This window comes from Rhea americana, unplaced genomic scaffold (assembly GCF_003343005.1).
Source record: "Rhea americana isolate MKP2758 unplaced genomic scaffold, rheAme1 scaffold_114, whole genome shotgun sequence".
Classification (NCBI taxonomy): domain Eukaryota; kingdom Metazoa; phylum Chordata; class Aves; order Rheiformes; family Rheidae; genus Rhea; species Rhea americana.
Genome location: NW_028185195.1, coordinates 2,085,506 through 2,098,451, shown reverse-complemented (window position 1 = coordinate 2,098,451; position 12,946 = coordinate 2,085,506). Strand labels below are relative to the sequence as shown.

The 12,946-nt window shown below is 37.6% G+C and overlaps 1 protein-coding gene across 1 annotated transcript in view; it reads right to left on the bottom strand.

The window, feature by feature from the left end:
- The window catches only part of EDIL3 (EGF like and discoidin domains 3), a 229,263-nt gene extending 218,506 nt beyond the window's left edge, over window positions 1-10,757 (bottom strand). The window contains exon 1 of the mRNA XM_085316785.1: window positions 10,702-10,757. Coding sequence (XP_085172911.1) covers window positions 10,702-10,747 — 46 coding nt within the window. The 5' untranslated portion in view covers window positions 10,748-10,757. The remainder of the gene's footprint in view (window positions 1-10,701) is intronic.
- Between the last annotated feature and the right edge of the window lie 2,189 nt (window positions 10,758-12,946).

Sequence of the window (12,946 nt, the reverse complement as noted above, 5' to 3'; positions counted from 1 at the left end):
CATCCACATCTGTGAAACCTCATTTCCTGTCAAACTGAAGTCATCCAGCTTTTCTACCTCCAACAAAATTCAGGGGGAAAAAAAAGTACTTAAGGCATTTGTGGAAATGAGAGAAGAAACACGTTGTTTTAGCCATACAAGCACACAGACTGGACCTGCGTTGAGTCATAGTTGCCAAATTATGTTGGACTAATAGATTACTTACTCAGAAAACGATCCTCTGAGGAGAGCTTTGTGAATTTTAATTGAATTGCATGAACACTTTGGACTACAAAACCCCCCAAAAAAAGTGTTTTCAGAAGACAGAAGCATTTTCAAGTTGCATCTTGAAACAATTTCTTTTGGAAATGTGATTCTTGCAGTTTCCTTAGCAAAGTAAAAAAGACTCCCAAATCATATGATATAGTTCAGGATCCATGAATCACAATTTCTGCTTTGAAGAAAACTTTTTTTCATTCTGACTATGAAAAAGTAAAATTATTCACAAAGCTTGTATCAGGATTCTTTAGTCAAAGACAGGGATACCTCACTTTTTTTTTTTTATTGAAAGCTTTGCAAGGTATGTAATGGCTGCCACGGATAATTACAGAAAAAGGAGAAACAGACCTACAATAAATGAAAGTGTGATCTTTGAGCTGAATTTTTTAAATTCTCTTTAAAAAAAAAAAGTATCTGGAATGTCTCTTCCTGCTTCAGTTTCCTAAGAAGAAAACAATGCTGGCTCATTCTACAGAGTTTTTATGGAAGTATTTTCAGACACATTCAGGAAGCATGCAAAGATATTACAAGGATGAGCACAGATAAGCCTAAAAGGAAATGAAACATTTTATTTCAGGAGCAGGTTTTGCAAAAAAAATGCAATAAATGATGTTTCAGGCCTGCTGTGATTATGAGGCAATCAGACTTTGAACCATAATTCTTCTCTGGGATAAATAACGGGGAGGGGAGGAAACAGTTCTTTCGTGCAGGTTTGGGCTCTGGACTCTTATTTTCCCTGTGCTTCAACTAGAATTGCAGTGTGGTCCAAAGGGCAACTTGAAAAGTGCTTCTTGGCAGAGCTGAGAAACAACTGCTCAGATAGCAAGGAACTAAACACAAGAACAGCTATGCCAGGCCAGAAGTACAGAAGTAACAGTTTACAGTAGCAGATGTTTACAAAACAAACAAATACTGCACTATTATATTCTCCCAATTTACAGCAATTTACAGCAAAAGACTTCTCAAATCAGAGGAAGAGTCCTTATAGTATGAGGAATCCTGCATAGGCTTTTCTGCTATAAACATATCTGCATCGCTTTTTGAATCCGTGCAAACTTCTGCAACAAAACATGTCAAAGTTTCGTGGTTTACTGAAACACTGGATTAAGAAGTCCTTCTGTTTGTTTTGAACGTAACACTTTATTTGATGTCACCTCATCCACATCACAGCCCAGAGGGATCTCTCTGAGAACGGCTGATAACGTGTGGCAGGGAAGCAGTCGGTCCAAACCCCAAATCCAGGTTTTGCAGCTGTCAAAGCTTTGCTGCCCTTAATAGACGTTTAAGCCAGACGATTCATCTGACAACAGAATCCAGCTCTGAGTAATGTCAGGCCACATCCAGATCATATTCAGTTCTATGTCCACCTCTTATTCCATTTACCATTAAAAGATTTCTGACCATCTTATAACAACTTAAGGCTTTTAGCATTTCAGCAGACTTGACTTATAAAATTCAATAGCATCAACATTGGCAGGTTTAATGCTTTAAGAAGCTGCTACCTCACCTCACAGCAAGGGCAACTGAACAAGAAAGTACGTACGCACAGCACAGGAGACCTGGTCCGCTCTAAGGTCTTAGCACAAGTGTGTCTTTACCGGCAAATTTTTAAGCCCTGCTTAACCTTGTGATCATTTGCCATCTAGGAAGAGCTATTAATAAGTTTGATTTTTTTTATTTTTATTTTTAAAATCCCAGTATTGGCTGAAAAAGTTTTATCTTATCTGAACAGAAGTACATAGGCAGATATATTTGAAAAGACATACTGAAACACATAGTTGAAAGAAAATGAACAAAGTTAGCTCGTATGGACTTACATCTATTGTGTTGCTTTTCTCTAACCTTCTGACAGCATCCTTTCAGGCTAGATCAATACAGTCACATGAAAAAGTTTCAATAAACTAAATGTACAACCACATACTGAAAAGTCACCTGCAGTTTTCATAAGAATTCTGCAATAACATTAAGATCATCACATAATAGCTCAAGAACCATTAAAGAGACACATATTTTACCATTAAGTGACCATGCCATTGCCATGAAGAAGGGCTTTTGCACTTACAGGAGAAGGGAAAACAGTACATAATCATGTAACATATTAAATCACAGACCAAAATCGACTAAATAAAGGTCATTCAGAGAATAATTTATTATTATTTCCTTCCTCTGTAGTGCTTGCTTGACTTTGCAAACTTAACATTCCTTTAGCAACTTTTGTGTACATACATATTTTTAAGTATATAAATAACTACGTTAGTGCCACTGTATAGGTGGCACTATGTCAATATGACATATGTCAATTCAAACATTACAAAATGCTATAAAATTGAGTAACAGGAAGAGAAGCTTTCTTTCAGATAAAAAGTAAATCAAAAGTTTTGTCAGTTTCCAAACTTACTTATTTCTTTGTTTTATCTTTAGACTAATACTTAGAAATCATTAATCTCTAAAATTAGGATTATTGTATCGCTCACTGAGAATTAAGCACTCAACTGAGAACATATCTGAAGGAAAGTAAATTGAAGTGGAGAGCAGGAACAGCCTAATGCTCAAGGAATTTTAACATTCTTCAAAGTGTCATCAGCTAACTAATTAAACTGATTACATTTGCGAACTCCAAAGGCCTAGAGATAAATTCCTAATCTTGAGTAGTCTTAAAATCCTTGATTATTAATCTGCTAATTGCGTGAAGGTATTTGCTACTAACTTCAGTGGTTCAGATAGAGAAAAGAGAACAACCTTGTGAATTTCTGAACTCTAATTCCCACTGCAGCTGCTGAAATGAAGCAATTGTGTTATGTATCAGATGGCAAATTTAAAGTTAACAGAAGGGCGGTTAAATATATTCTCAGACTTTTAAGTATTAGTTTTTCTAGTTCCCGTTCCAATGGGAAATATTATTCATCATGAGACATGCTCAGGAAGTCTGCGATGGAGCAGGAGCTTGAACCCAGGTCTCCCAGTACCTAACCTTCAAAGTGCTTTTTCTTCTTGAGTATTTTTTCTGCAAGCTGCCAAAGCTAAATTTTAATTCGTTGTTTGTGGTGTTAGGCAGACCTAGCACATCACATCTCTCTCTCTTAACAATCCTCCTTTACGATACATATGCAGAGGAAAGAGTTTTGAGTTCCCCTTTTTCCAAAGCAGACTACAGAAAGGTACGGCCTCTCTACAGCTTTTCCTTCCACATGCATCTCCTCCATGCTAAAACTGCCAGTAACGCTTGTGGCCAGCTTCCTTTCAGGTACATCCCCTTCGCTGAGGTAAGAGGAGGAGGAAACTAGACATGTCATTATTATAATACAGACTCCAGCTTTCTTTTCTAGGGAAGTTCCAAAGTAAAGAAAAACAGGGAATGAGTTTGGTGTTCATTCCCTGTCTTGCCCACTTTTCCTTTCCTATACAAATGCCTAGGCTTCAGATCTACAAATACGCTTGTGTTTCATTATAAAGGAAATAAATGTCCCTTTTTTAGTACGGGAGGCTGGACTCACACACCCCACTAAATTCCAGGAACTGCTTTTTGTCCACTTCCTAAAGAAAAAGCTTTGTGCAATTTTAGATATGCATGAATTCACTGAGCAGAATATTAAAAGACTCAAATATAACTACTTCCTTAGGAGTTTTGTGAAAATAGCTGACCGGCTGTAGAGAATTTATTCATGCTCCTAATAAGAAAAATTGCAGTCAACTTGTCCATCATCAGATATCAGACAGCCATCTTTATAACCATCCTAAATACGCGGGGCAGTTTCAGATCTGTTCTTACAACCAACCAAAGGACACACATCGTTACAAAAACGGGTTCCATTCAACTACTTAAAAATATTTGTAAGAACTCTTTCTCACAAGCCAAACACACTCACTGTTCTACATCCCCACTAAGAGTCCATGATCAAAAAGAAAATAAAAAGCAAAACAATTTACTCATACTCAAGCCCGTAAAATATTTGAAATGATTTAGATATTTAAATGAAATAAAATATTCTGTCAATCTCTAAACAAAGCAGCTGAATCCTAAGCAAGTTCAAAATAGATATTGCAGATAGTTACTAGCGCTCTGTCAATAAGTCTCTGAAGAGTTAGTCAAGGGATATATAGGAATTATTATAAACTTTTGTTTTCCCCCCTTTAATGACTAGAAGCAGATTTTCCTCAACCTGCCAATATTCTCAGAGCTAAATCAAAAGTTTTCTCCTGACATCAAGCTTTGGAACTGCCTCTGAAGGAGAACTGTGGTAGCCACATGATTTAGATTTTAAAAATTAGCTAGCTCATTAAGTACTAGTGCATGTTCAGCAGACAGACTGTATTACACAGTGAGAGTGCTATGGGCTAGATGATTCAGTGAACAGTTAGCAGAACAAACGCCTTCTATTTTAGCAGGTAAAGTTCCGGAGCTAAAGTTTTCAAGGTAATTGTCATTCTGCTTTTTGGTCCCAGTTTTTGCTGAGATATTACTACAGCAGAGGCTGGATGAGGCCATTAAAGTCTTTCAATGACTAGTGAGAGAATCACTGAGACTAGGGAGAGAATTAAGCAGCATCAGCACTTGAACGTGCTGTGCTTCAGAAAGAACAAGTGGCCCTTACAGGCACAAGTGAAGGAAAAAAAAAAGAAAAAATGTCTAACATCTATTCAGCAGCTAACCAACTTCTCTGGCCTACAGATACAAGTTTATATGTCCATCAACCTCTAAGCAATCATTTCAGTAGTTTAATCTGTGATTGAGTGGGCTTCTGCACCACAGCTTATTATGAGAAAACCTACAAAGGAGGGGGAGGGAGAAAGAGAAAAAAACCAAAGTCTATGACTCTTAAGAAAAAGTTTAATCAAGTAAACGGAAGTGTAGAAGATGCAGATCCTATTGTTTAATTACTTTGCACTATCTTCCCTGAACCTTTTGTCATGTTTCAAGTCCATGCTGTACTAGCTATACAGGCAGAGGGGGGAAAAAAGATGCTGAAAATTTACAACAAAAGTGAAAGATTCAGCTCCAGATTCACTCTTTTTTTGTCTTTTCAAATTTAAGTGATTCCCTTTCACAGTTCATTAAGGAACTACAGGGAGTCACAGCCTATGCTCTTGCATGCTTAATAGAAGGCTTCAAACACTTAGACTATTTTAGCATAGTGTTTTGAAAGGTCTGACATTGAAAACACCAAAACTCACACAAAAAGAAGTTACACAGATAAATAAAAATTACCAAATAATATGTTCATAAGATGTATAGGTATTCACAAACCACAAATGCCTTGGGTCCAGGATATTCCTGTTTCCTATGTTAAAATCATTATTAATAAAGTATAATACAATCTTTGCTCCTGAGCTAAGTCAGTTTAGTCATCGTATTCTCTATATTCTGCACAGAGTTTTACCCTGGCCTATACCATCCTCAAGCCTAGACCCGGCCACCATTAAGTGAATTAAACCACATGCTACCTGCTACATAATTTTTTGCTCTCACAAGTAGAAACTTCATACTTGTGCTCCGATTTGCCAACTACCAATTATTTACAATTCAGAAAGTCAAGTGTGTCCATGTGGCATTGCTCCTAAATATATGGCCCTACAGCAGGGCTTATTAGTTCAAGCACTGCAACTACCTGATTTCTGCTTTGGTGTCACCTTGGTTAAACGGCCCGTGGGTGTCTTCAGGACAAGCAGGAAGACATATGCAGATTAAATATGGATTCTGTTCTCCTGTCATTATTTCAACAGAGATAATTGTGAGTGCAGTGTAATGTTTTGATGTACGATTTATTATTTCTTCTTCCTTTTCAGACCACATTGTGTTTAGATGCATCTGAAAACATGCAGTCTGCGTTTTCAGACTGGCCCTTCATTCTTCCAGGAGCAGACTCTTCCTTGCTCAAAGACAACACTTGCCTAGAATACATTTTCTACAATAACCACACGTTTTGACAGTGGGGTTTTGACAGGACAAGTTCTCCTTCCAGTGATAAGAGTAAGAACATTTGGTGAAGTATAAGCGTGTCATGCAGATGCTAACACAAGTTTGGGCTTTTTAAAAAAGAATCTGGCACATTGTCATTTTACAAGCATTTTGCTGTCCTTCGTTAATCCTCCCTTAGCCCAAAAATAAGAGCTTTTAAATTTAAAGCTGTTCAATCTAGATTTAGATATAGATAGTATTACTACCTATATTAGTAAACACTGTATTTAGACAGTGTGTTATTACTGATTTATCCCAAACTTTCAGGACTTATGAAACAATAAAAAAGTGTAAGAGATTATTTCTTTAATAGGTTATGATAAGCACCTGAAAGCAATTTACTGACATTTGAAGCTCTTGCTAACATTATGTCACTGAAATCAACAAGACTGCTTATAGCATGCAAGATATATATTCAGGATTACGCCTAACCTGAGAATTCAGTCTACAATCAAAGTTTTTAAACAGATCTGTTCAGAGTGCCACATTCCACAGGCTCACATATTACCTAAAGTGTTCTTGCTGATACAAGAAACTATAGCATTAGAAGGAGAAGAAACAGAAGTAGTACTATCAAAAAGAGCACAAAAGCCTTGCATGAAATTTGACAGAGCATTGCAAATATGTCTGGGATGCCCACAAGGAGTACAAATTGGGGAGGGGGAATTCCTAATGTCCTAGCGAGTGATGGTGAATGCTATGTGCAAGCTGGTTTAGTTAAGACCTGTGCTAATGTCAGAGAAGTGTCTTTTTAAAAGACAAAGCTGTTGGTAAAATCTGAACCTTACCTCATTTTTTGACAACGGTAGAATGTTATCTCAGTGATCTAAAGAAGGACCTCTGAACATCTGACACTTCCCTAAGTACTTTTTCAAATAAATGGTATGTCCTTTACTGTGTTCACAGCCACCATCTATGAAAATTTCTTTAATCTTTCACTTGGAAAAGGAAAACTATTGTTCTGTTCCCTCCTACCCTCATGACTTCTTTTCCTCTCTAAACAACGAGCTATAGATAAAACAAAAATGAAAGTTGTCTTCAATGACACTTGGAAAAAAAGAAAAAAAAAGTTATGTTAAAATAGTTCTTGTTGCTATTTTTCCCTACCGAAACATAGGCAGCAATAGCGTTTATGAGCATGTTTGAACAGCTTTTTCTTTTTTCCTACCAATTCTCAAATTTACGCCGTAATTGCCTAGGACACCTAGAGGCATACCTGTATTACAGATGTTGACTCTTCCAGAGCGATCGGCAACCCTCAGCTTTGCCCTGCACATTCCACCTACCACAAGTGTGCCACCAGCCTTGACAACAGACACCCTGACCACGTCTCCAGGATTAATTACAAGTGCCATTTTTTCGGACTCAGGCTGTACGCAGTGAAATTGTAATGAGTCTAATGTGTCTAAAAGCATCATCTTCACAACAGAGCCAGAATACATCATTATCTTTACAGGTCAGCTAAATCCCTATTCTCCATAAGATTTAATTGTAACTGCTACTCTTTATGCAACATGCTAGAGAAGTCATATACTCAGTACTAGCTGGGCCTCCTGTCAGCATCATTAGCACAGGAAATGTAAGGTGAATAAGGACTTCATGGGGATAATGAGCATTCTGAAAAAGTAACTCTCTAGTAGAGATATCACTTCTAAAGGGTGTCACTGGACAGGCCTTTTAATATTTCCATTAGCAACCTTACACGTGACACAAAGCTGGGGAATGTTATCAATAGAGAAGAGGATTGGAGTAGCAAAGGAATAATTGGACAAACTCGAGCAATACAACAATACAGATGGGATGACATTTACTAGAACAACATGCTAGCCCTCAATATTTAGGGATTAATAGGTTCTCTGAGCCAGAGACTCAAAGATCTAATCAATCATATGATCCATACTGTTTTCACTCCATGAAAAAGGCAAGCAGAATACTAAGGATGTATTAGATGAGGTATTTCTAGTAGAGATGTGGAAACTTGAATATCATTCTATAAGATCTCAGTGAGCTCTCATGCGAATTGTTATATACAGTCGTTATGTGCCGTCACAGTCACTAAAAAAGTGAACTAAAGCAGGCACAGAGGAATAGAGAGTTGGAATAACTGTTTAGTTAAGTCAATGCTGAGAATAGAACAACTTCCTTTAATGTCATCAGGAAAGAACAGCTGTTGATTTTCCTACATGTTTCAAGTAGTGAGTAGTGACACAGTAACTCATACATGAAAATTATTCATAAATAAAAGTCTGAAATTTGGAAGCATCTTACTTCCAAGATAATTAATATCAGACCTATGAACTGCTGATTATTGGCCTGTACATATTTGAATCAAATCAAGTGAAAGCAGGACTATTTCCATCATGTCTGATGCAACAAACAATATAAAACTTACGTCAAATACATGCCAGCAGAAGCAGCAAGTCTATACTAGCTTATTATTTTGCAATAGAGATGTGAAATTCTGATCTGGAACCAGAAGCCTTAAACATGAATTTTCAAAATTATGACCTAACTTTTTGTGAATAAGAACCTTCAAAAAGTGTTTAGGAGTAAAAGTTTATTGACACTGATTTTACAAAGCAATGACTTATTCAGGTAACAGGTAGTCTCATAAGGAACAAAAATGTCCAATGCAAGTACTGCATTCCCCATTTCAAAGTGTCAAGAATGCTTTTGAATGGGAACACAAAGTTGTACTACTCCAGGTGTCCAAAACTCTTATGATATTCACTCTGGATCCCCAATGAACATCATAATGAAATACATACATAGATCTTCTTCTCTTTTCCCAATTTTCTCTAAGCCAGTTGATTCTGATCAAGTGCACACATTCCCTTTTTTTGGCACAGAAACAATTAGTCTTATTACGCGCAGTAGTCATTAGCTTTTGAGTTACACAGGAGAGATGCGAGCCTGTGCACTACTTAAAATTCACATGAAAGGCTTATGCAAACCTTTCAGTTTAAAAAATGATGACAAAGTAACACAAATCAAAGCACTTCTTATTTTTCTCAAAATTCCAGCTCTCAGAATCATTTCGTTATTTCCAGACTAAGTAACTAGAATGCCCTCAGCACAGAAGTGACTTTTAAAGATTTTCCTCACAGCTTTGCATAAGGCTATTGTTGAACTCAGCTGTTAATACACACTGTCATTTCCATAACCTCCATCCCTACGCATCCCTAGAACAACAAATAAAACTGTCAGACCAAATCAGTTATTCCTACATGGGCAGTTATAAGAACTTTAAGGTATTTCTTAAATGGTTTACACTTTTGAAGTACTACATAACTAATTAACTAACACGGAAATTAAATATTTGAGGTACTCATGTCTGAAGCACAGGTATTACTTTGAAAATACTAAAATTCACTCAGTGATTTCTATCATAAAAAAAAAATTACGGAAATCCCAAGTGTTTTAATGGGGAAAATATTACTGAGTGTTTATTTTATTCACTTCACATATTCCCACACATAACTAGAGAACTGTGTAAGGCGCATTCTCTGATTATTAAATTCTTCTCACTTTTTGACATCTCAACCCTCAGGTGACCAAGACTATCAGTTTACTGGAAAAGACAACTGCAACGTCTTGCATATTCAAAAACACAGATCCTTCTCCACTATGAAGAACTATGTAACTTGATAAATGTATTTATCAGATTAAGAAAACTTTTCTAAATGAGGAAGCCAATATGGCCACAACAGCTAAGAATATTTTTTTTCTCTTAATTATATGCATGGCTGTAACCAAGAAAAATGTCTAATTTTTATATTATCTCATTAAGATATTTATTTTCAAAAAGGGGATGCTGCCATTTAGATACTTTATATGCTAAATATTGTAATATTTTATATTCTGAGAGGGTTTATAAATACAGAATACCTAGCAAATGGGACAGGAATTAACAAAAGACACTTGGCTGTTCCATAACACGACAAGCTCCTCTGATTTTAACCGGATGAAACAGCCTGGTGATCTTCTCACGACAGTCCCTCCCTTCGGCCGATACACAGCGCCCAAGTACTCGGCAAGGGCAGCTTTCTAGTTTCCTCCCAGGACGCTCCTCCCGTTCCTCCGTCCCAGGAAACACCCTCCACAGTTCATTATTAAACCAAGAATGTGTGTGTTTACTTTTTTTTTTTTTAATCACATAAACGGAACTAGAGGGGAAAAAAAAGAGAGAGAGAGAGAGAGAGAAAATGTGCAGAAATGAAAGCACAGAATACAAAATCCTGGAGCTAGTCCATGCCTTTAGGCAGGGCCCCAAGCCAGCAGCTGCCCTGGGATGCTTTTTGCTGATGGCACCGCCCTGCGTAACACCGTTCCCCTCCTCGTTGCTCCGGGCCTGGCAATTTGCCTCGGGCAGAGCCGAGGCCGAGCGCCACCACGCAGCGTGCCAGCGGCGTGGGTGCAGCACGGCGGGGCTGAGCAGGGTCCCGAGCCGCCAGCCAGCAACGCCGGACTGCGAGACACGCACCCACCTCCCCTAAGCAGACCGCGGGGAACCGTGCCGGAGCTGCTGAACATCCAGCGCCGCGGGCGGGTAACGAGCTGTCTAGCTGTCTAGACGCTACACTAGTCATTAAGTAGGTCTTCACTGTGCCAAATATTTTGTGAGTGCAGATTAGGAAGCGTTCCCAGATGCAAAAAGTTGCAATCCCAGGATATGATTCTTGTCCAGGGAAGGGACAACATTACAGCAGCTCAAATACTTCAACTCAGATGTGAATGTTCCAGGACTCTAATTAATGCTTCATTTGAGCCGACTTCTAAACAGGTCCATTTTGATGAGCTAATGGTCACAGTGGTCAACACAAACATTCTTAGCTTTCTGTAAAAGCTGCATAACTTTGACCCTCATCTGCTAGTATCTAATCTATTAACGCAGAGAGAAGGCAGTTTGTGTTACAGAGAAGTACTGCAAGAGGTCTTACATACAAACTTACATAGACACTCATCTGGAGTGATATTTTGATTTGTTTTTGTTCATATTTTAAACAAATTTTGCTTTGTCACTAAATAAATCCCCTTTGTAACACACAGTTAAAATGTTCCTTCCCAAATAAAGCCAAAACAACAGAGCAGGGATATTTTAAGAACTGTATTAGCTTATGAAGCATCTGACAATGTTTAAATGCCTAAGATGATATTATTATTGTCCATACCACCAAGTTCCCTTTTCCCGTTGACTTACTTATCCAAGTCTATCATTTTGAGGACTGTGCCATCCTTCAGTTTTTATGCTGGAATAGCCCCCAAATGAAGTGCTGCCAGATCACTTAAAACGCTCTTGCGGAGCTACTAGTGAAACAGACCACATCATTCCCACTTCAAACAGCCACCTCACTGCCGAACCGCGCAGACTGGCAAGCAAAGCAGGCCCCTGCCGAAGTACAGCCAAAGAGCCAGCTTCCAGCTAAACAACTGCAGAGGGAATTCTGAAATAAATGCCTACGATTGGGTGTGCAAGATTTACTGTTCGCAAACCTCAGAAGGAATATGTGCATTTCCCCATTACTTCATTTTTTTGTTACTTCTGCTAGGTTTCTGTTACTTAGAGCAGCATTTTAAAGAGATTGATGATCATGAAGACTTGACAGACCATAACACTTCAGATATTTCATAAATGTAATGGCTAATACCTAATTCTTATGGCTCATCTAATACAAATACTTACCTTTTCTTTACCCTCTGCCTTTTATGAAGAGTAATGGCTTCATCTCTTTTATGAAAAAATATATATTCATTTTCTTCTAAAGGTAAGAAACTTTGTAATTACATTTGCTTCAAGAAGTTGTACTATTCAATTACACAGTAGTTTTAACTGCAGTTTTTAAACTTATTCACTATGTACAGCTTGCTTATTTTTAAATGAAAAAGATGGACAATTCTAGTGCAGAAAATAACTTTGTCTAGCAGAATTCTAATCAGTATGATTTACACCTCCTGTCTTTTAAAAATTTCAGTAATTATGAAGGAAAGGAAAAAAAATAGAGCATAGCTGAAATCAATGAAGTATATTTAAAACCTCTGATTTTGAAGCACCAGTGTCTGAAACCTGTAGGATTTGGGAAGACCTTAAAAGAAACACCCCTTCAGAGCACATAAGTTAATGTAATCATCCTATCTGTCCCACAATTTGATGATCTGTCTCAGGTTTATTAACTTTGATGACTGAAGAAACAAAAAAACAAACAAACAAACGAGAGAAAACACCACACACACACAAGATGAAAATCCTTCTCTTGGATTTGTCGAAGGTCACATTCCTCTTTTCTTCTTTCAAATATACAGTTTAACTCAATTTAAGTGAAATTCTACAAGCACATTCCTGACTTTTCTCCAGAGGTTAACAGTAGAGAGACTTTCAGCTCAGCTCAAGGAGGATGCTGCTTATACATGTGTGTTCTCGTAACTTCCACAGATGCCTCCTTTGTGGCACTAATCCCTCTTACTGTGTCATCTTAAAAGGCCACTGCAGTGACCGTAGCACAAACATCACCAGTAAAACTGCAGTGACCTATTCAGATGTGGTACTTGATGTGGACCATCACCATGTAGTCAGTATCCTGATTACATTAACAAACTCAAAAATATGAAAGACCTCAAAGAGAGAGACATGAGAATGCAGCTTGCCACATCACCACAAAAAGCAGCCTAACCAAATAACCAATCTGAAACAAATGAGGCTAAGAACAGATTTTCTTTTTTACTTAAAATATTTAC